The 23,913-nt window shown below is 46.3% G+C and overlaps 1 protein-coding gene across 4 annotated transcripts in view; it reads left to right on the top strand.

Annotated features, from left to right (window-relative positions):
* Positions 1 to 23,768, top strand: part of PIH1D2 (PIH1 domain containing 2) — a 34,338-nt gene extending 10,570 nt beyond the window's left edge. For all 4 annotated transcript variants that reach the window (XM_077249781.1, XM_077249778.1, XM_077249782.1 and 1 more), the window contains exons 3-6: positions 11,412 to 11,535; positions 12,771 to 13,004; positions 19,681 to 19,982; positions 21,636 to 23,768. In XM_077249781.1, coding sequence (XP_077105896.1) covers positions 11,412 to 11,535; positions 12,771 to 13,004; positions 19,681 to 19,982; positions 21,636 to 21,770 — 795 coding nt within the window. In that variant the 3' untranslated portion in view covers positions 21,771 to 23,768. The remainder of the gene's footprint in view (positions 1 to 11,411; positions 11,536 to 12,770; positions 13,005 to 19,680; positions 19,983 to 21,635) is intronic.
* The last annotated feature ends 145 nt before the right edge of the window (positions 23,769 to 23,913 follow it).

Genomic DNA, 23,913 nt, shown 5'->3' with positions numbered 1-23,913 from the left:
ATGAGAGGCGTCTGTAATTTACATCATAGGTAGACCTCAACTATGGGAGACAAACTGAGAAAAAAAAATCCAGAAAATCACATTGTCTGTTTTTTTATCATTTTATTTGCATATTATGGTGGAAAATAAGTATTTGGTCAGAAACAAACAATCAAGATTTCTGGCTCTCACAGACCTGTAACTTCTTCTTTAAGAGTTTCCTCTTTCCTCCACTCATTACCTGTAGTAATGGCACCTGTTTAAACTTGTTATCAGTATAAAAAGACACCTGTGCACACCCTCAAACAGTCTGACTCCAAACTCCACTATGGTGAAGACCAAAGAGCTGTCAAAGGACACCAGAAACAAAATTGTAGCCCTGCACCAGGCTGGGAAGACTGAATCTGCAATAGCCAACCAGCTTGGAGTGAAGAAATCAACAGTGGGAGCAATAATTAGAAAATGGAAGACATTCAAGACCACTGATAATCTCCCTCGATCTGGGGCTCCACGCAAAATCCCACCCCGTGGGGTCAGAATGATCACAAGAACGGTGAGCAAAAATCCCAGAACCACGCGGGGGGGACCTAGTGAATGAACTGCAGAGAGCTGGGACCAATGTAACAAGGCCTACCATAAGTAACACACTACGCCACCATGGACTCAGATCCTGCAGTGCCAGACGTGTCCCACTGCTTAAGCCAGTAAATGTCCGGGCCCGTCTGAAGTTTGCTAGAGAGCATTTGGATGATCCAGAGGAGTTTTGGAAGAATGTCCTATGGTCTGATGAAACCAAACTGGAACTGTTTGGTAGAAACACAACTTGTCGTGTTTGGAGGAAAAAGAATACTGAGTTGCATCCATCAAACACCATACCTACTGTAAAGCATGGTGGTGGAAACATCATGCTTTGGGGCTGTTTCTCTGCAAAGGGGCCAGGACGACTGATCCGGGTACATGAAAGAATGAATGGGGCCATGTATCGTGAGATTTTGAGTGCAAACCTCCTTCCATCAGCAAGGGCATTGAAGATGAAACGTGGCTGAGTCTTTCAACATGACAATGATCCAAAGCACACCGCCAGGGCAACGAAGGAGTGGCTTCGTAAGAAGCATTTCAAGGTCCTGGAGTGGCCTAGCCAGTCTCCAGATCTCAACCCTATAGAAAACCTTTGGAGGGAGTTGAAAGTCCGTGTTGCCAAGCGAAAAGCCAAAAACATCACTGCTCTAGAGGAGATCTGCATGGAGGAATGGGCCAACATACCAACAACAGTGTGTGGCAACCTTGTTAAGACTTACAGAAAACGTTTGACCTCTGTCATTGCCAACAAAGGATATATTACAAAGTATTGAGATGAAATTTTGTTTCTGACCAAATACTTATTTTCCACCATAATATGCAAATAAAATGTTAAAAAAACAGACAATGTGATTTTCTGGATTTTTTTTTCTCAGTTTGTCTCCCATAGTTGAGGTCTACCTATGATGTAAATTACAGACGCCTCTCATCTTTTTAAGTGGTGGAACTTGCACTATTGCTGACTGACTAGATACTTTTTTGCCCCACTGTATATTTGTTATTTTCAATTTTTTTTTTTTTTTACTTTTCAAATTATTTTTATAAAATTTAACATTTGTACATAATGTTATAAATCTTCAAAGTGTGGGGTGGAGATACGAGGGGAGGAGGGGCTGGAAGGTTGGACCACGTCGATAGGTGGGGAAACCCTACTTGGTTGGGGTGCAGTGGAAGGGGTGCTAAAACCAGGAGGCTGACCAGAGGGGGGGTGGTGTTTGGGTAGGGGGAATACTTACTGGGGAAGAAAAGCTGGGCAAGGAAGAAAACATTGGGGAAGAAATTTGGTTTGGGGACCGGGATGGGTATGGGGACTGGGTTGGGTATTGGGACTGGGTTGGGTATTGGGACTGGCGTGGGTATTGGGGCTGGGTTTGGTAATGGGGCTGGTGTGGGGATTGGGGCTGGGTTTGGTATTGGGGCTGGTGTGGGTATTGGGGCTGGGTTTGGTAATGGGGGGTATGGTGTGGAAATGGGGCCTGGGGTGGAATTGTAGTGGATGTGTGGGTAGATTGGGGTTCGTTAAGGGCCTTCAGTAGAGCATTATGGCAGGTATTCATTACCCGCATCTGTTGCTCAAAAGAAAGCTTTTCCATGCTCCTGAGCATGGATTGAAAAAAAAAGATTTGCCGGAGACTGACTTACATCTGAATGCAGCCTATCCAAGCGACTGCTGGTTTCATGGCTTGTTTCACTGATGCGGGATTGCACCATGTTGAAACCAGCAGTCACTTGCTCTCCCAAAATTTTGAAAGAGCTTTGGAAGGATGCATTCAGATGTAAGAACTCAGGAGCATAGCTCCTTTCCTGACCCCTCTGTCGCTGCCGCCACGAACCTAATGGTGGTCTAGAGGTGGCAGGATCAGAGGGGTGGGGTAAAGGGAACGCTATCTGTTGAGCATCAGATGCGAGCAATGAAGGCTGCAATAATGCTCCACTGCTTGGGGCGGATGAAGTGGAGGGGACAGAGGGGTCAGAGGAGGGGTCAGAGGTGTGGGGCCTACCGACGTGGCCCTCGGTGGCGGACTCAGGAGGGATCGCTCCAGAGGGCGCAGAGGAAGATGCAGGCGCCCGGTGGCTGGAGTAGGTGCTGTGAAAGAAAAAACTAAAGAAATTAATATATTGATATGAAAAAGCCCTGACTGAAACCAAACTAAGTAGACAGGTTAACATGGTTATTAGTGGGCTGTAGAATACTTACACTCGGCTCAGCATTGTTCGCCTCAGGAAGGAGAGGGCCTGGCCGTGTTTATATCTGCTCCTCTTCCTTCCTGCAGAGCCACTCGGGGCCTGCATCTCCGCGTTGAATTCCCTCTTAAAGCGATCCCTCAGTGACAGCCACCGCTTCCTAACCTTTCCACCTGTGAAGACAACAATGAAAAGAAAAAAAAAAATTGGTCAATGCAATACATTACATTCAGCTCAAAACATCACTGAAAAGTGAATACTTACATAGTTTGCTCTGCTGCTGTGGATGAAGGTCCTCCCACCTCGGAAAGATGTTCTGGCACACTTCGTCCCAGAGCCGACGGGTGACACCGGTATCGGCATGCTTGCGGTCAGCCATGTTCCAGAGCGGCTCCCGCTCGCGAACCTCCTCGATGAGACATTCGATGTCTATATCGTCATCGTAGTCTTCGGCGGGAGCATGCCGTGAAGCCTGTGCAAAAAAAAAGAAGAAGAAAAACAAATAAATTAGTACACTGAAACACAAAAGTACCAATAGAATCCCCCTCCAAAAAAAAAACTCACTGATGGCTGACCACGGCGATGATTCCGCCGACTCTGGGAGCGGCTGGGAGAACCTTCACGATTTGCTGACTGGTCAGCAGCAGCAGCAGGAGCAGCAGGAGACTGAAATAAAGGAAACAAATTCTCTTTAATGTAGGCATATATTTTCTGTGTTTAGTTAAGTATGAAAATCTGTTTTGTGTATGGTGCAGTGTGATGTGTGAAGCAACGGTTTCACCACTACTTAAACTTGGTTCCTCCTCCACTTGCATCTCTCCACCCGTCTCGCCCCCTTCTGACAGCTCCTCATCTGATTCAGCTTCCTGTTTAAACATAATTTATGCATGTAGTGATCAACAAAAATGTAAATTAAAAAACAAAAAAAAAAACATTTTTTGTGTTAACTTACCGATACACGCTGTTGCTGTGGAGGAGGGCTGTCAGAAGAGGACATTGTGGCGGTAGCAAGGCCGGCGGCTGTGGTCCTGGTGTCTCTGTAAGTTAAAAGACACTTGCAATCTGCTCTACACATTGAAGTAGCAGATTTGGGGTCTTCAAAACTTACTTTTAACGATTGTTGGATGTGGTCCTGGTGGGCTGGTCCTGGTGGGTTGGTCCTGGTGGGAACACAGGCTGCGGCTGTGGTCCTGGTCCCTGGTGTATCTGTAATAAGTATAATGGATTTATAGTTGGACCACCCCCTGAACTAGGTAATGTTTAACGATAAACACCCTGCTGAAATGATGTGAGAAATGTTCATTAACCCCTTTCTGACATCTGACGTACTATCCCGTCGAGGTGGGGTGGGCCCGTATGACCACCGACGGGATAGTACGTCATACGCGATCGGCCGCGCTCACGGGGGGAGCGCGGCCGATCGCGGCCGGGTGTCAGCTGCATATCGCAGCTGACATCCGGCACTATGTGCCAGGAGCGGTCACGGACCGCCCCCGGCACATTAACCCCCGGCACACCGCGATCAAACATGATCGCGGTGTACCGGCGGTATAGGGAAGCATCGCGCAGGGAGGGGGCTCCCTGCGGGCTTCCCTGAGACCCCCGCAGCAACGCGATGTGATCGCGTTGCTCCGAGGGTCTCCTACCTCCCTCCTCGCCGCAGGTCCCGGATCCAAGATGGCCGCGGCATTCGGGTCCTGCAGGGAGGGAGGTGGCTTACCGAGTGCCTGCTCTGAGCAGGCGCTGGTAAGCCTGCTGCACTCTAGTGAGATCGGTGATCTGACAGAGTGCTGTGCACACTGTCAGATCACTGATCTGTAATGTCCCCCCCTGGGACAAAGTAAAAAAAAAAAATTTCCACATGTGTAACAAAATAAATAAAAAATAAATTCCTAAATAAAAAAAAAATATATATATTATTTCCATAAATACATTTCTTTATCTAAATAATAATAAAAAAAAACAATAAAAGTACACATATTTAGTATCGCCGTGTCCGTAACGACCCAACCTATAAAACTGCCCCACTAGTTAACCCCTTCAGTAAACACCGTAAGAAAAAAAAAAGGCAAAAAACAACTCTTTATTACCATACCGCCGAACAAAAAGTGGAATAACACGCGATCAAAAAGACAGATATAAATAACCATGGTACCGCTGAAAACGTCATCTTGTCCCGCAAAAAACGAGCCGCAATACAGCATCATCAGCAAAAAAAATAAAAAAGTTATAGTCCTGAGAATAAAGCGATACCAAAATAATTATTTTTTTCTATAAAATAGCTTTTATCGTATAAAAGCGCCAAAACATTAAAAAAAATGATATAAATGAGGTATCGCTGTAATCGTACTGACCCGAAGAATAAAACTGCTTTATCAATTTTACCAAACGCGGAACGGTATAAACGCCTCCCCCAAAAGAAATTCATGAATAGCTGGTTTTTGATCATTCTGCCTCACAAAAATCGGAATAAAAAGTGATCAAAAAATGTCATGTGCCCGAAAATGTTACCAATAAAAACGTCAACTCGTCCCGCAAAAAACAAGACCTCACATGACTCTGTGGACTCAAATATGGAAAAATTATAGCTCTCAAAATGTGGTAACGCAAAAAATATTTTTTGCAATAAAAAGCGTCTTTCAGTGTGTGACGGCTGCCAATCATAAAAATCCGCTAAATAAACCGCTATAAAAGTAAATCAAACTCCCCTTCATCACCCCCTTAGTTAGGGAAAAATAAAAAAATGTATTTATTTCCATTTTCCCATTAGGGCTAGGGCTAGGGTTATTGCTAGGGTTAGGGCTAGGGTTAGGGCTAGGTTTATTGCTAGGGTTAGGGCTAGGGTTGGGGTTAGGGCTAGGGTTGGGGCTAAAGTTAGGGTTAGGGTTTGGATTACATTTACGGTTGGGAATAGGGTTGGGATTAGGGTTAGGGGTGTGTCAGGGTTAGGGGTGTGGTTAGGGTTACCGTTGAGATTAGGGTAAGGGGTGTGTTTGGATTAGGGTTTCAGTTATAATTGGGGGGTTTCCACTGTTTAGGCACATCAGGGGCTCTCCAAACGGGACATGGCATCCGATCTCAATTCCAGACAATTCTGCGTTGAAAAAGTAAAACAGTGCTCCTTCCCTTCAGAGCTCTCCCGTGTGGCCAAACAGGGGTTTACCCCAACATATGGGGTATCGGCGTACTCAGGACAAATTGGACAACATCTTTTGGGGTCCAATTTCTCCTGTTACCCTTGGGAAAATACAAAACTGGGGGCTAAAAAATAAGTTTTGTTTGAAAAAAAAGGATTTTTTATTTTCACGGCTCTGCGTTGTAAACTGTAGTGAAGCACTTGGGGGTTCAAAGTTTTCACAACACATCTAGATAAGTTCCTTGGGAGGTCTCATTTCCAATATGGGGTCACTTGTGGGGGGTTTCTACTGTTTAGGTACATCAGGGGCTCTGCAAATGCAACGTGACGCCTGCAGACCAATCCATCTAAGTCTGCATTCCAAACGGCGCTCCTTCCCTTCCGAGCTCTGCCATGCGCCCAAACAGTGGTTCCCCCCCACATATGGGGTATCAGCGTACACAGGACAAATTGGACAACAACTTTTGGGGTCCAATTTCTCCTGTTACCCTTGTAAAAATACAAAGCTGGGGGCTAAAATATAATTTCTGTGAAAAAAAAGAGGAATTTTTATTTTCACGGCTCTGTTTTATAAACTGTAGTGAAACACTTGGGGGTTCAAAGCTCTCAAAACACATCTAGATAAGTTCCTTAGGGGGTCTACTTTCCAAAATGGTGTCACTTGTGGGGTTTTTTAATGTTTAGGCACATCAGGGGCTCTCCAAACGCAACATGGCGTCCCATCTTAATTCCAGTCAATTTTGCATTGAAAAGTAAAATAGCGCTCCTTCCCTTCCGAGCTCTGCTATGCGCCCAAACAGTGGTTTACCCCCACATATGGGGTATCGTCGTACTCAGGACAAATTGCACAACAACTTTTGTGGTCTAATTTCTTTTCTTACCCTTGGGAAAATAAATAAATGGGGGCGAAAATATCATTTTTGTGAAAAAATATGATTTTTTATTTTTACGGCTCTGCATTATAAACTTCTGTGAAGCACTTGTTGGGTCAAAGTGCTCAACACACATCTAGATAAGTTCCTTAAGGGGTCTACTTTCCAAAATGGTGTCACTTGTGGGGGGTTTCAATGTTTAGGCACATCAGGGGCTCTCCAAATGCAACATGGCGTCCCATGTCAATTCCAGTCAATTTTGCATTGAAAAGTCAAATGGTGCTCCTTTCCTTCTGAGCTCTGCCATGCACCCAAACAGTGGTTTACCCCCACATATGGGGTATCAGCGTACTCAGGACAAATTGTACAACAACTTTTGGGGTCCGTTTTCTCCTGTTACCCTTGGTAAAATAAAACAAATTGGAGCTGAAATAAATTTTGTGTGAAAAAAAGTTAAATGTTCATTTTTATTTAAACATTCCAAAAATTCCTGTGAAACACCTGAAGGGTTAATAAATTTCTTGAATGTGGTTTTGAGCACCTTGAGGGGTGCAGTTTTTAGAATGGTGTCACACTTGGGTATTTTCTGTCATATAGACCCCTCAAAATGACTTCAAATGAGATGTGGTCCCTAAAAAAAAATGGTGTTGTAAAAATGAGAAATTTCTGGTCAACTTTTAACCCTTATAACTCCCTAACAAAATAAAATTTGGTTCCAAAATTGTGCTGATGTAAAGTAGACATGTGGGAAATGTTATTTAATAAGTATTTTGCGTGACATATGTCTGTGATTTAAGGGCATAAAAATTCAAAGTTGGAAAATTTTTGCCAAATATCCGTTTTTTTTCACAAATAAACGCAAGTTATATCGAAGAAATTTTACCACTATCATGAAGTACAATATGTCACGAGAAAACAATGTCAGAATCGCCAAGATCCGTTGAAGCGTTCCAGAGTTATAACCTCATAAAGGGACAGTGGTCAGAATTGTAAAAATTGGCCTGGTCATTAACGTGCAAACCACCCTTGGGGGTGAAGGGGTTAAAGGTGAACACCAAAAACAGGTGCACGTTATACCATTCATTTCCAAGTCCCCAAAAAAATATTTTTAAATGTGAACCCACCATGTAAAAATATATTTACCACATTTTATTTTCTAAAATCACCTCACCCAAAAAAACTTTAAAGTATAACCTTTATTAAAAAATGAGATGTCAACCAACTCTGTATTGCATGTGTAACCATTGGTACATACACCAGTTTTAAATTTACCTTTCTGAAATGATACTACGGACATTTTTTTAACAAACATTTTATTATTCTTTTTTTTTTTTTTTCACATCACAATTAGGAGCTGAAATGCTCTTTATTTTAAATACAAGTACGGTACATCAACTGCGAATGGTTTCAACAGAAAATCAACACTTTTAAATAGAAAAAAAAAAACGCACGCTCACACATTCAAACCACAAGCTGCAGACTAGACTTTGCAAAAATACATCCGATTTAAAAAAAAAAAAAAAAAAAAAGATAAAAAAAAAAAATACACACATTTAAACTACATGCTGCACAGACCACTATACTTAGTAAATACATCAGAAAAAGGCAATTAACCAATTAGGCATGGACAAATGCACATGCAATCAACAAGATGCACACAAACATGCCTGGTATGTGTCCACGTTCAGGATTGCATCAGGATTTTCCATCAGTATTTGTAATCCAAAACCAGGAGTGTAACAATTAGAGGAAAAGTATAATAGGAACATATGCTCCACTTCTGCATTTATCACCCACTCCTGGTTTTGGCTTACAAATACTGATGAAAAATCCTGACCAAATCCTGATGCAATCCTGAACGTGGACACATACCCTCCCACATGAACAGGCATAAGATTGGCGAAGGCATAATAAAGGCCCCGACACACACAGCGACGCTGCAGCGATACAGACAACGATGCTGATCGCTGCAGCGTCGCTGTTTCGTCGTTGTGTGGTCGCTGGGGAGCTGTCACGCAGACAGCTCTCTCCAGCGACCAACGATCAGGGGAACGACTTCGGCATCGTTGAAACTGTCTTCAACGATGCCGAAGTCCCCCTGCGGCACCCGGGTAACCAGGGTAAACATCGGGTTACTAAGCGCAGGGCCGCGCTTAGTAACCCGATGTTTACCCTGGTTACCAAAAAAAACAAACACTACATACTCGCCTTCTGTTGCCCGTCAGGTCCCTTGCCGTCCGCTTCCCGCTCTGACTGTGTGCCACCGTACAGTGAGAGCAGAGCGCAGCGGTGACGTCACCGCTGCGCTCTCACTTTACGGCGGCAGTCAGAGCAGGAAGCAGACGCCAAAGGACCTGACGGGCAACAGATGGTGAGTATGTACTGTTTGTTTTTTTTTTACATTTACGCTGGTAACCAGGGTAAACATCGGGTTACTAAGCGCGGCCCTGCGCTTAGTAACCTGATGTTTACCCTGGTTACCAGTGAAGACATCGCTGGATCGGTGTCACACACACCGATTCAGCGCTGTCAGCGGGACCTCAACGACCAAAAAAAGGTCCAGGCCATTCCGACACGACCAGCGATCTCGCAGCAGGGGCCTGATCGCTGGTACGTGTCACACATAGCGAGATCGCTACTGAGGTCGCTGTTGCATCACAAAACTTGTGACTCAGCAGCGATCTCGCTAGCGAACTCGCTATGTGAGACGGGGCCTTAAGGTGCAGGCACATGAAGACATACTTACAAAAGCACACAGCCGTACAAAAATATACACACACACACACACACGAACACACACACACAAGCACATAAGCTTTATGCAAATACACATATGTACAACAAAGGCAGAAAGGTGGACCCAAACAGAAGACGCACACACATACACACACACGTAAAAAAGGCTGACAATCCTCCGGCTGGAGCTGCATGTCTTCACAGTGGCTGGCATCAGGGTGGATCTGGACTCTAGCATGGCACTGGCTGTTGCAGGACGATGGCAGGCCTCTGGTTCTCTTCAGGTTTTAAGCTCTTGCTGTAGTCAGTACCTCATACACACACAAATGCACAGGCACACCGATGCACACAAAAATTGCAATACTCACGCTGGCTCTATGGTGGCTGGAGTCTTGTGGCAGGCTTGCTGGAGTCTTGTGGCAGGCTCCTGTGGCAGGCTCCTGTGGCAGGCTGGGGGTCTTGTGGCTGGCTGGCTCTTGCTGGCAGGCTTCCTTGCTTCTCTGTGTCTTGCTGGCATATGTGGGGTTGAAGGCCCAGGCCAGGTTTATATAGATTTGGGGGTGTCTGGCCAATTGGCAACAAAATCCAGCTTCTGAGCATGCTCAGTGTAAAAAAACGTATTGCAGCGCTGCATTGCGTCATACGACGTATCCCGATGCATCCGTCGCTCATAGGCTTCCATTGTAGCCAACGACGCATGCCGCAGGATGCGTCGTGACACGTTTTTTAGGCGGAGACAAAAAACGTTACAATCAACGTTTTTTGCCGACGACGTGTCGCCAATTTTCTACGCATACGTCATACGACGTACACGACGTATGCCAATACGTCGCCAATACAAGTCTATGGGGAAAAAACGCATCCTGCAAGCACTTTTGCAGAATGCGTTTTTTTCTGAAAAAAGACGATTTGAGACGGTTTGCAGTTAACGCTAGTGTGAAAGTAGCCTTATTTGTGTGACCATCTTGGAGATAGTTCAGGATGCCTTTGGTCAACTTTCTCTTTCCAGGGTTCAATTCCTTTCTCTATCGCCTCTCATTGGGGGACACAGGAACCATGGGTGTATGCTGCTGCCACTAGGAGGCTGACACTATGCACTATAAAAGTTAGCTCCTCTGCAGTGTAGACTGGCATTATGCACCTCAGTTTAGCTTAGTGTCAGTAGGAGGTGGACACGGGTCTTTCATTAGACCCTTATCTACCTCAATGTGTGTTGTTTTCTTACAGGTTTTCCGGAGGGATACAGGGTGAACAGTCACACCTGTAATCCCACAATACGGACTATGAGTACGGCGTGTACTGCCACCCCGTATCCTCATAGATCGCTCAACAGGACCATGATCCTAGCACACAAGCGTGCTCAGAAGTCCGGTCCTGCCTCCGTCCCTCACCCACTCGCCCACCAGAGCCTGTCGGTTGCGGAGACGAGGACGTCCATCAGCTCCCTGGACGTCTCATTCCTCTTCAGGTTAGTAATGGCGTGGGATGTTTGAGGTGAGTATTTTCCCCATTCCATCCCATCCCAGATCTTCAAAGGGGGTGCTTTATTGAGGGGATCTCAGATACTGGTCGTTGCATGCGGGCAGCTGCACGCAGATGTAGGGGCCTTTTTTTCTGTGAGCTCGTCTTCCCTTTCCTCACATATACTCTATGCACGTTTTTGCTCTTGTACTGCTTTTGGCTCTAAACTGAGTTGCCTAACGTCTTAGAGGCTATTGCCCACTGTCAATCACTTTTAGCACAGTGTATACTCTCAGACCTGTGTCTTCCAATGTATTCAATGAGAAAGGGATTTTACTGTCCGTACAAATACTCAATTTTTCCAAAATCATAATATGCATAGACCGTTATATTCACATTATTTAACTATATTTGAATTACTTCGTTACCATTTAACATGTGTTTCTTAATAACTATACATGCAGGAACCAGATGAACAATTGCTTTTTATTAACATTTGTGGATGGAGAAGGGTCCCGGATCCTGAATCTGATGGACATCCTGTGCCCCTCGTAGCTGGGGAATTAGTGGACATGACGGATGGAGCAGGTGAGAGAGAACCAACATTATTTCTGCCAATCCTGGACTGTCAAAGAAATAGTAAATTGTTATTATAACTTTTCTACACAGGAATGTAAAAAGATGGACATGAGTAATTGAATGAAAGTTGATATCTGTAATCAGACACTCTTAGGCTGCCGTCACACTAGCAGTATTTGGTCAGTATTTTACATCAGTATTTGTAAGCCAAAACCAGGAGTGGAACAATTAGAGGAAAAGTTTAATAGAAACATATGCACCACTTCTGCATTTATCACCCACTCCTGGTTTTGGCTTACAAATACTGATGTAAAATACTGACCAAATACTGCTAGTGTGATGGCAGCCTTATTGTCTTAGAAACCTAAGAGAATCAAGTAAGGAAGAAAAAATAAGATTGCAGCCTGCTCGGCGTCATCCAGATTTAAAGGGAAACTCTACCTTTTGTCTGCTGTTTACAGCCAGTTTCAATCCTGGCTCTAGTCTGAACTGTGGTGTGTGCAGCAGCCGTGCATCTCCTGACCCAAACTCAATATAAGGCTGTCAAATTCGGGTCAGAAGATCCGTGACCAGTCCGGACATCGATGTCTGTACTCCGACCGTGACTGTCCAATGTGCACAACCGACCTTATAATGCACAGGTGTTGTGCAGACATTGGTGAACTCTGGTGTGTCATACATTGCACACACTTTAGAGGGAAGAGGTGAGGTCCCAGTGCTGTTCACTTCTGCATTGGGAGGTGAGCGACTTCTGGACGTGTGTACAACTCATACTGCACCTATTATAGTCAGTGGGGTCTGTTAGGAACCGCTGCAGTCCATTATGTGAAGGATCCAGCACTTCCATCATATTCATTTTGTTTTTTCTAAAAATGAGTTGATAAATGCAGGAGTGAACAGAGCCTGAAGCACCTACACAGACACTGTCAGACATGATGTTCTTCACATGTTGTGATGCACGAATGACGGGTGGGGGTCACATAACTGATGCCATGTGTAATCAGTTTCCTGTAGCCCTATTATGTGTTACACGGCCTTTACCATTTCTTGGTGCATGGACCGAGGTTATATCATGGGTATAACACCGATATGGAAGCAGAATTTTAAATATATGTATATTAGAAAATTGCATTTTTCCTATTCTAGAAATTAAATGAGAAACAAAATGCTTTTATCAAATCTTAGTGACTATAGCACTGAAGATGTGCAATTGTGTAGTAACTACGTGTGATGTTTTCTGCCAGTAATTAGCATTGCCTACAGCCCAGAGGTCCTGAAGAAAGCTGATGAAGACCCAGTAGAAAAAGACCAGCTCATCCGCCTAGCAATGAAGTACATGGAGCAGCAGCTCCGTGTCGTCCTCTGCCATTCTTACCGCATCGCTCCATTCAAGCTGAAAGGTGCCGCACAGCAGATGAGGAACAGCTTAGAATTAAAAGGAAAAAAGCCGAGAAAGACAAAAGGAAAAACCGAAGAAGGTGAATGAATGTGTTCTAATAATACATTTAGGTTAATATTTGGAGTGGGGGGGTTGCAGCTTATCTGCAGCAAATCTGTTTTTGTTTTCTTTGGTGCTGATTGTACACTAATGTCCCCAAAATATCCTCCATTTGTGCATGAGATCTCTTGACATGTCACACTTAGCCGGTGCTACATTATGCTGCAGATTTTTTGCACATAACTTCCACTTGCTGTAATTCTGTATGAACCTTCATTGTTTACTTCCAAAGGATAGAAAATCATTTCTGCTCAGTGCTGGACAAGAAAATAATTGCAGTACAGATACCAGAGCTGCGTCATATGACAAGCCGTGTACTTGTGTGATCATTACATGACCCAACCGTTATTCATTGGATGTAGGATGTTGTTGAACAACAGTAAGCAAAGATCTTAAGAAATTAGAAAAAAAAAGATACTGGAAAATTGTGTACATTTTTATTATGCTAAGAATATAATTATTTCTCTATCACCTCTCATTGGGGGACACAGGAACCATGGGTGTATGCTGCTGCCACTATGCACAAAAAGAGTTAGCTCCTCCTCTGCAGTGTACACCCTACCAACTGGCATTATGAACCTCAGTTTAGCTTAGTGTCGGTAGGAGGTGGACACGGGTCTTTCATTAGACCCTTATCTACATCAATGTGTGTCGTTTTCTTTCAGGTTTTCCGGAGGGATACAGGGTGAACAGTCACACCTGTGATCCCACAATACGGACTATGAGTACGGCGTGTACTGCCACCCCGTATCTTCATAGATCCGACAGCAGGAGCAAGATCCTAGCACACAAGCGTGCTTAGAAGTTCAGTCCTAGTTCCGTCCCCCACCCACTCGCCCACCAGAGCCTGTCGATTGGAGGAGACGAGGAAGTCCATCACCAGCTCCCTGGACGTCTGATACCTTCCCCATTAGGCTAGGTTCTCATTTCGTTTTAGTGTGAGCGCTAATGGACAGCGTTGCACGGCGAAATTAACGCCGTGCAACGCGTCCGTTAGCGCTCCCATTGCCAGCAATGTTAAAGCGCATTGCTAGCGCGTGCCATTTTCGGCACGCGCTAGCGATGTGCCGGTCTTTTGTGGCGCGCCTCGGACGCTGCTTGCAGCGTCCGCGGCGCGCCCGAGGTCCGTTCCCCGCTCTGGCAGATCGGGGATCTGCGCTAGCGGGGACGTTTAACGCGACCCCTAAAAAGACATTGCGTTAGCGCAATCCGCTAGCGCTTAGCGCTAAACGGATTGCCCTAACGCAATCTGAACCTAGCCTTAGGTTTGAGGTTAGTAACAGATGACGTGGGATGTTTTAGGTGAGTATTCCTACCCTAGAATCCCTCCTCAAATCCGGGGTAGTCATGGGGGGTCCCTTGGTTTTCCCTCTGTCAGGCCTGCAGCAATCCCATTATGCCCACCGCTCAGGATCCCCCTGTTGCTGCTCCGCTTGAGAATGAGGCCTCCACCCCAGGTTGGGCTTCCGCTCTGTCACATTCGGTAGCGGATCTAACACGGGTGTCCCAGACCCTTGTGTCCGTACTTGATAGGTTGCCCCTGCAGACTCCCACAGTAGCCAGCGGGTCGCAGGAACCTCTGTCCGAGCCTCCCATTATAGGCCGCAAAAGATCCAGACAGGAACGCCGGTCTGAGTCCTCTTCTCGTTCCATCTCGCCACACGGTCCTTCTCTGCAGTCGGCTTTCCCCCGGTCCTCCTCACCTGAGTCAGGCGAAGCTTTCTCTGATGCGCCTTCAGAGGATAATTTGGAGCTGGATTCGAACCAAATCGCTAGCATGAGGGATATGGTTCAGAGTCTCATTGGAGCAATCAACCAGACATGTGGCATCAAAGATTCCTCTACGGAACCCGCAGATCAGGCGGTTTCGTTTAGACCGTCTAAAACACCTTCCAAGGTTTTCACTCCTCACCCTGAGTTCGATCAGCTTCTGACCAGAGAAAGGGAGAATCCGACCAGATGTTTTCAAAGAGGAAAGCGTCTTGGTGTTTCATATCCTTTTTCCTCGGATCTCATCGCCAACTGGACTTCTTCTCCCTCTGTGGACCCGCCTGTTTCTAGACTTTCCACCAACACAGTCCTCCCGCTGTCTGGTGGAGCGTCTCTGAAAGATTCCAACGATAGAATCATAGAGTCCTTTGCTAAGTCGGCCTTCGAAGCTGCCGCGTCTGCCCTATGCCCGGCCTTTGCTTCCACCTGGGTTTCGAAGTCTATGTCCGAATGGGCCAAACAACTCCGTCGGGGCATTGTGGCCGGAGCTCCACCAGAACAGCTGGCGGAACTTGCCACCCAGATTTCTCACGCTGGGGAATACTTGGTCTCTGCTTCCCTGGATGCCGCGTCTTGTGCCGCTGAGGCATCTAGTAATGTTGTTGCCATCCGTCGTACCGTTTGGCTCAAGGCCTGGCAGGCGGATGTGTCACCGAAAAAGTCCCTTACCAGTCTGCCTTTTCAGGGATCTCGTCTCTTGGACGCTACCGGGGGCACAAGTTCCCTTCTTCCACAGTCCAAACCTCGCCGGCCTCCTCCTAGGCGGCAGTTTCGGTCCTTTCAACCTTTTCGTCGCTTCGCAGGGTCAAACTCCTTTTCCCAACAGCAGCAGAGGCCGCAGGCGTGTCAAGAAAAGAAGACGGTATCCTTTAGACCCGCTCCTTCCTGGCGTTCCCGCTACTCCCAAGGTAGATCTTCCAGGTCTAGGACTGGAAGATGCATCTCGGAATGAGTCACGGCAAGACCCCAGCGCACCTCCCAAGCTGGGCGGCTATCTCCTCTTCTTCAGGGACGTCTGGATCACCTCAGTGGAGGACGCATGGGTCAGGGAAGTGGTATCCTCAGGATACAAAATAGAGTTCATTTCTCGGCCCCGGGATCGTTTATTCGAATCCCGCCCTCCAAGAGACCCCGCTCTCCAAGAGACCCCGCTCTAGTTCCGGGTTTCTCTGCAGCCATCGATTCCCTCCTCAAATCCGGGGTAATCGTTCCCGTTCCAGAAAAAGAGCGGTTCTCAGGGTTCTATTCGTATCTTTTCGTGGTACCGAAAAAAGACGGCAAGGTTCGTCCCATTCTGGATCTCAAATTGCTGAACAAGAGGGTTCGCCTGAGACACTTCAGGATGGAATCCCTTTGTTCAGTAATTGCTTCCATGGAGGCTCAGGAATTCCTGTGCTCCATAGACATCCAGGACGCCTACCTCCATGTCCCGATCTTCCCGCGTTTTGCGGTACATCAGGAGCATTTTCAGTTTGTCGCCCTGCCGTTCGGTCTCGCAACCGCCCGCAGGGTTTTCACGAAGATCATGGCAGCGCTGATGGCCATCTTGAGGGGGTCAGAGGCCTGGTTCTTTTTCCGTACCTCGACGACATCCTCATCAAGGCTCCGTCTTTTTCTCAGGCTCACGAAAGTCTGTTCATCGTCCTCGACACCCTAGACCGTTTCGGGTGGCTTGTCAACCGGTAGAAGTCCTGCCTTATTCCTTCTCAGCACCTCGTTCTTCTGGGCATGCTCTTCGATACTCGTCAGACCAGAGTCTTTCTTCCCGAAGACAAGAGATCCACCCTTCGTCGGGACGTATGCTTGCTCCAGGGTCCTCGGTTTCCCTCCTTCCGATCGGCCATGAAGGTTCTGGGGAGGATGGTAGCGACATTGGAAGCTATTCCCTTCGCCCAATTCCACTCACGACCTCTTCAGCAGGCCATCCTGTCACAGTGGGACAGGTCTGTCTTCTCCCTGGATCGTCCGATCCGACTCTCTCCCCGGGTCAAACGGTCCCTCAACTGGTCGCTGACGTCACCTCTCATCAGGCAGGTGGTGACGATGGATGCCAGCCTGCTCGGTTGGGGTGCTGTGTTTCTCCACCTGACTGTTCAGGGTCGTTGGTCGGCGCAGGAGTCAACTCTGCCAATCAATGTCCTCGAGATTCGGGCCATCTTTTTGTCCCTTCGTCACTGAGAGAGGATTCTCAGGGGTCTACCAATCCGAATCCAGACGGACCATGCCACAGCGGTGGTATATGTCAACCATCAGGGGGGGACTCGGAGCTCCTTGGCCCTGGCCAAGGTATCCAAGATCCTCCTCTAGGCAGAGGCAACGGTTTCGGTGATATCCGCGGTGCATATCCTCTGCATGGACAATTGGGCCGCCGACTTCTTCAGCCGCGAGGGCCTCGCGGCAGGGGAATGGTCCTTGCATCAGGAGGTCTTCCATCAGATTTGCCTTCAATGGGAGACTCCGGATGTGGACCTCACGGCGTCCCGAATGAACAGGAAGGTTCCACGGTTCGTCTCCAGGTCTCGCGACCCTCTCGCAGTGGGCGTCGACGCTCTGGCCATTCCTTGGTCGCAGTTCGTGCTCCCCTATCTGTTTCCACACCTTCCCTTGCTTCCCAAGCTGTTGAAAAAGATCAAGGTGGAAGGGGTGCCGGTCATTCTGATCGCCCCGGATTGGCCCTGGAGATCTTGGTTTGCGGACATCGTCAATCTTCTCGTCGACGCCCCCTGGTGCCTTCCAGACAGACCCCATCTGCTGTCCCAGGGTCCCATCTGCCACCCGAATTCTCGGTCGCTCAGTTTGACGGCGTGGCTGTTGAGACCGCAGTACTAAGAGCGTCTGGACTTTCGGATCGGGTGATTCATACTATGATCCAGGCTAGGAAGCCTTCGTCTTCCAGGATCTACTATCCTACCTGGAAGGCTTACTTCCGTTGGTGCGAGTCCAACCGCGTTTCACCTATGTCTTTTTCCCTGCCTTCCATTCTGGCCTTCCTTCAGGCAGGGCTGGATTCGGGCCTTGCTCTTAGTTTCCCAAAGGGCCAGGTTTCTGCGCTCTCCATCCTTTTTCAGAAGATGTTAGCTCCTCAGCCACAGGTTAAGACCTTCCTTCAAGGAGTAGCCCACTCTGTCCCTCCATACAGGGCCCCTGTGGATTCATGGGATTTAAATCTTGTGCTGGATGTTCTGAGGGGTTCCCCCTTTGAGCCTCTCAAGGAGGTTTCCCTGTCGGTTCTGTCTTGGAAGGTGGCCTTTCTTGTGGCCATCACTTTGATCCGCCGCGTTTCCGAGTTGGCGGCCCTTTCTTGCCGACCTCCGTTCTTGATTATCCACCAGGACAAGGTGGTCCTCAGGCCTCCGCATTCCTTCCTTTTAAGGTGGTTTCCACCTTCCACCTCAACGAGGACATCGTTCTACCTTCCTTTTGTCCAGCTCCGACTCATCCTCTGGAGCGATCGTTGAACAAGCTGGACCTCGTCAGGGCGGTGAGGATCAACCTGACTAGAATGGCCGCTTTCCGGAAGACGGATTCTCTTTTTGTCATTCCTGATGGCACGCGTAGAGGCCTGCCGGCTTCCAAGGCGATTATTGCTCGCTGGATCAGAACGGCAATTTTGGAGGCTTACCGGGTCAAGAACAGAGTACCCCCTCCTGGGATTAAGGCTCACTCTACCCGGGCAGTCGGTGCCTCCTGGGCGGTGCACCACAGGGCTTCCGCCTTACAGCTTTGCAAAGCAGCAACCTGGTCTTCCATCCACACGTTCGCCAAATTTTACAAGGTCCATACCCCTACGCTTTGGCAGACGCCAGCCTTGGCAGAAGGATCTTGCAGGTGGCAGTGGTGAGTCCTCTGACCTGATGGAAGTCTGTTTTTCCCACCCCAGGGACTGCTTTGGGACGTCCCATGGTTCTTGTGTCCCCCATTGAGAGGCGATAGAGAAAACAAGATTTTTGGTTGTTTACCGTAAAATCTGTTTCTCGGAGCCGTCATTGGGGGACACAACACCCTCCCTTGTTATTCAGTTTCTGTTGTTCTGTGTTCTATGACTGTTTCTCACGTTTACAGTTCTCATGTTTGTGGTTATGTTTCAACCTTATTGTTTTGTCTCCTACTGCTTTCTCACTAACTGAGGTTCATAATGCCAGTCAGTGGGGTGTACACTGCAGAGGAGGAGCTAACTTTTTTTGTGCATAGTGTCAGCCTCCTAGTGGCAGCAGCATACACCCATGGTTCCTGTGTCCCCCAATGAAGGCTCCAAGAAACAGATTTTACGGTAAGCAACCAAAAATCCTGTTTTTATGAAACAATAATACTTCTTTAAATTCCTGCATCTAGAGGTGAGTAGAATTGGTGATCTCACGTCTGTTACGGTGTTACCGAAACCTGCCAGAGCCCAAGGTATCGTGCACCTGTGCCATTCTCATCATTAGGATGTGTGCATGGTACCTAACAATTGTGCACCTGTCCCAGTGGACTTTAGTAGACATAACCAGTCTCGCTCACCTCCAATACAGAAGTATGCAGACCTGGAATATATCTTTAAAGGGGTCATGCAGTGATCGGGACAGAGAGCACAAACCGCTCATAGGACATCAAACATACAGGTCATGCACCTCTATATCAGCATTGCTGTCCACTTCAGAGGCATAATCAGTGTGTAAAAGAGTTCAACCCAAAATCTGCAGCTTTTTCATCTGAACTGAGCCAATACCCAACTGAAGAGAACATTATGGGACTTATGTGTGAAAATGTGCGGACCAAAGACTTCTCAGGCTCCCAGCGTGCCAAAGGGGGTTCACGTGTTTTTTTTGTATTTATTTATCTACTGAAGTACATTCAGTTTTAGTTAATGATTCATTCAGGTTATTAATATTGCTTTTGCCCCTCAGTCCCGGACAGATCATTACTGGAACAGCTAAGCAACATCGCCCTGAAAGAAGAGAAACCTAAACCATCCATAGAGAGAATGACCGAAAGCAAGACTAAGCCAAAAGTAGGCCTGATAGAAGTGATCTCCAGCACAGAGCTACATGAGGATCCGCCGGGCCCTCCACAGTGTGACCTGCCACCCCCTCCACAGTATGACCTGGCTGTAATAAGGGACAAGTCTGGGAAAACACAGAAACTAGTTCTGACGGCACAGTTACAAGGGGTGCGCTCTGTCTCCAGCTGTGATCTAAATGTATCTAAGGTAAGAGGATCGACGTGCATCACTTGTTTGATAAATCTGTCTCATCAATCACAGGCAATAACTTTCACATGGGGTAAAATTCTGTCACTTTTTCTATGGCCGGGTCTGGGGTGGAGAAGAAAAGCAACTTTTGTTTCTCTTCTTTATGGCTTTACTAAATAAATGTCATAATTTTGGACAGGCTGGCAGTAAAAAAAATTTTAAATTGTAGCAAGCTTTGAGTATAGTATTTTTCTAATAGTATTGTCCAGGAAAAATAGCCATAAAAGATGTGAAGGTTTAAGAAAAAAATTAAGCAAAACCTGGCCTTGGAAAAGTCTTTCTTTAATGCAAGTAAAAAAAAAAAAAAAAAATGCTACTGAAAAATGCTCTGTAAAAGAGGCCTGGATGTGAGTCAAGATTCACAGGCCAGTTTACACATCCAACATTTATGGTCCGAGTACAGACCACTATGTTAGGGCTCTTTCAAACGTCCTGATATTTCCAGTACTAGTTCTTTGTCAAGCTTGACAAAGAAAAATCGTGTTCGAAACGCGTTGCTTGCTGACCATCCTGTTTCCGATTTTTCAAACCTTGATGGAATAAAGACTACATTTGATATTTTACCAGAAGCTGGAACTGCTCCCTCCTCCTTTTTCTACATTTGCCAACACGAATGGTCTGCTCTCGCTGTTTTCAGTTGAATATAACTCCCATCATTGTCGCCTGCTATCGCTGATCGCAGCATGAGCAAGGGCTAATGATGAGAGCTGACTCCAGCACCCGGTGCCGAGAAACAGCGCTAACATTACCGCTGCTTGCCAGGAGCCGGTACGTGTCACACTGATGACATCTGTGTGCACGTTTTGCGGCCAGTGCTGCTGTTAAAAAAAAAAAAAAAAAAAAAAAAAAAAAAACGGACCTGATGTCAGCGTGTTTTGCCCATGGACACACTGTCTGTGGAAAAATACTGATGTGCACAGACTAATTCACTTGAATGGGTCTACGTGTGAAACCTATCACCACACGTATCGGACACACTGACATCTGAAAGAGGCCCTTAGGCTACGTTCACATTTGCGTTGTGCGCCGCAGCGTCGGCGCCGCAACGCACAACGCAAACGCGGCAAAACGCATGCACAACGCTGCGTTTTGCGCCGCATGCGTCCTTTTTTCTATTGATTTTGGACGCAGCAAAAATGCAACTTGCTGCGTCCTCTGCGCCCGGACGCAGGCGCCGCAGTGACGCATGCGGCGCAAAACACAAGTGCACCGCATGTCCATGCGCCCCCATGTTAAATATAGGGGCGCATGACGCATGCGGCGACGCTGCGGCGACCGACGCTGCGGCGCACACCGCAAATGTGAACGTAGCCTAAGATGTGCTGAAGGTCCCCTGAACAGGACTGAACATTTGGGTCAGAGGATGCAGAGCCAGTCCTCACATCTTAAGGTCCATCCTTGGTCTGTGAATGACCCTAAGAGAAGTTGGTTCAGAAATGATGTGTTAGAGGGAATATTAACAGATCTGGAAATTAAGAGAACCTATCACAAGGTCAAAAGTGGCCACTGTTTTGCTTTTATTTTGTTCCCACAACTTTCCTGAGTATTCAGATTTTTTTTAGTGTGGATTACAGTAATAAATCAGACAATTACATTTATTTTACTTTTTAGGATGATTTGCTGCTTGAAGTCCCTGGAACATACAGATTGTGCTTAGATCTCCCCACGCTGGTGAATGAAGATACGGTTACTGCAAAGTACAACAAAGCGAACAGCAGCCTGACCGTCTCCATGTCCGTGCTATAGCTGCACCTACCGACAGCCTGCAGTACGATGCCAGACCACAGCCTAATATCCCTGTAGCAGTGGAGTGGTAATGTCTTCAGATTGTTCACAGCTGCGCTGCAGTGTTCTGGCCTGAGTGTAGAGTTCAGCACCTGCGACACCCTGTGATTTTATTTTCCACCATTAGTTTAGTACCACATATTCACACCCAATTGCTAAACCCAAAATGGGTAAATCTAAAGCAGCACAATAGATGTAAGGCTGCCTTCACACTAGCAGTATTTGGTCAGTATTTTACATCAGTATTTGTAAGCCAAAACCAGAAGTGGTGCATATGTTTCTATTATACTTTTCCTCTACCTGTTCCACTCCTGGTTTTGGCTTACACATACTGATGTAAAATAATGACAGAGTGACGGCAGCCTAAAGGCGACAGCGCTGTGGTGGTGTCCAGGAGCTGGAGCGCATTCACACTGAAGATTCAGGAATGTTCACTTGCAGATTGTTGTTCTGCCTAAATAAGCTACAAATCCACCGACAAATGAGCAGAGGTCGTCTTTCGTCAGGTGAAATGATTATTAAGCCTTTTGTAAAATCAATGTTCTTGGCAGCACCTTGTCCTGTGTGAACATGCAGCTATTAGTGGTATTTTATGCGCACACGATTGCGGTAATGTTCTCTGAACATGAAAGTGCTGCCAACCTGTCTGACTAGCTATCATTTAACAGCAAAATTCTTTTAGTATAAATGTGTCCTTAGGCTAGGTTCATATCGCGTTAGTGCCATCCATTAAATGGATCTGCTGATGCCCAATATCTTTTTTTCTACAATCGCACTAACGCATGGTATCGTTGCGTTGGCATGCGTTAGTAATGGAGGTCTATGCACAGCGAACGCTGGAGGGATGTTTGCACCTTAGATTTGCTGTGGATTTTCCTTCCGAAATTTACATGGAAAATACAAAACACCAGAAGTACAGAGAATTAAATAGGATAATTCTTATCTACACTCTGCAGATAATTTATATATGGAAATTCACGTATGCAGAATGTCAATTCTGTGCAAAGGCTGAAACCTCTGGTCACTTGTTTCAGTGTCAATGTTCTTCTGGTTTTATTTACTGGTGGACTCTACAATAAACTAATCAAAATAGCAGAAAATGTCCATTTGGTGCGAATTTCTGTAAGCTTTAATATGGGTCAAGGCTGTTTTTAAGTACATATATGTAGGACAAAAGTTATATTAAATGTGTACTCCACTACTGTCATTGCAGAATAGAATGTTGTAGCCTAAAATCCATGGATAATGAAAGCCTCCCCCATACTGTAGTGCAGACCAAAAATAATCTTGCATAAAAATGGAGCAAAAGTAAAAATCTAAGGGTATGTGTACACGATGCGGATCCGCAGCAGTTTCCCATGAGTTTACATTACAATGTAAACCTATGGGAAACAAAAAACACTCAAACGCAGCGGTTTACATTCCATAGCATGTCCCTTCTTTCTGCAGATTCCGCAGCGGTTTTACAGCTGCTCCAATAGAAAACCGCAGTGAAATCTGCAGAAAAACCGCGGTAAATCCGAGATAAATCTGTAGCAAACACACAGCGTTTTTGCCCTGCAGCTTTATCAAATCCGCTGTGGAAAAATCCACAGTGGATCATTCTACGTGTGTGCATAGCCTAAAGTTTCACTTTGAAAAAGAAGAAAAGTTGAGGCCAAGTGATGGTGCAGAATACCACATGTAATGGTGCGGAAACTGATAAAAGGATTGTTTTTTTCCCTCTAATAATTGGAAATTAATATATACCTTAAAATATATCGTAAGGCGCTACAGATATCAAAGTTGGTCTGCAAATATGTATACTGTACGAGTAATAGGTGTTACACACTGTAAATAGTGGTGTAGTGCTGAAAACGGATCATTCCCACCACCATCCACAGTTCTAATTCATACAGTTTCCGTCACTCCTTCAGCTGTCATTCATCCTTGGACGTTTCTGGTAAATCCTTTTAATGCAACGATGTAAAAAGAAAAGCCCAGCTCGCTCCTGCACCGGGAAGAACATGTCACGTTGTTCTAGGATTGGGAACAAGACGGCATCTTCACTTACCTGACCGCGATCCACACTTCACGGAACCCCGACAAATCTGGAATGGCTGAT

The sequence above is a fragment of the Ranitomeya variabilis genome, chromosome 4 (genome assembly GCF_051348905.1).
Source record: "Ranitomeya variabilis isolate aRanVar5 chromosome 4, aRanVar5.hap1, whole genome shotgun sequence".
Lineage (NCBI taxonomy): Eukaryota > Metazoa > Chordata > Amphibia > Anura > Dendrobatidae > Ranitomeya > Ranitomeya variabilis.
Note: the sequence above shows the minus strand (reverse complement) of the source record. Positions and strands in the feature narration are given on the sequence as shown.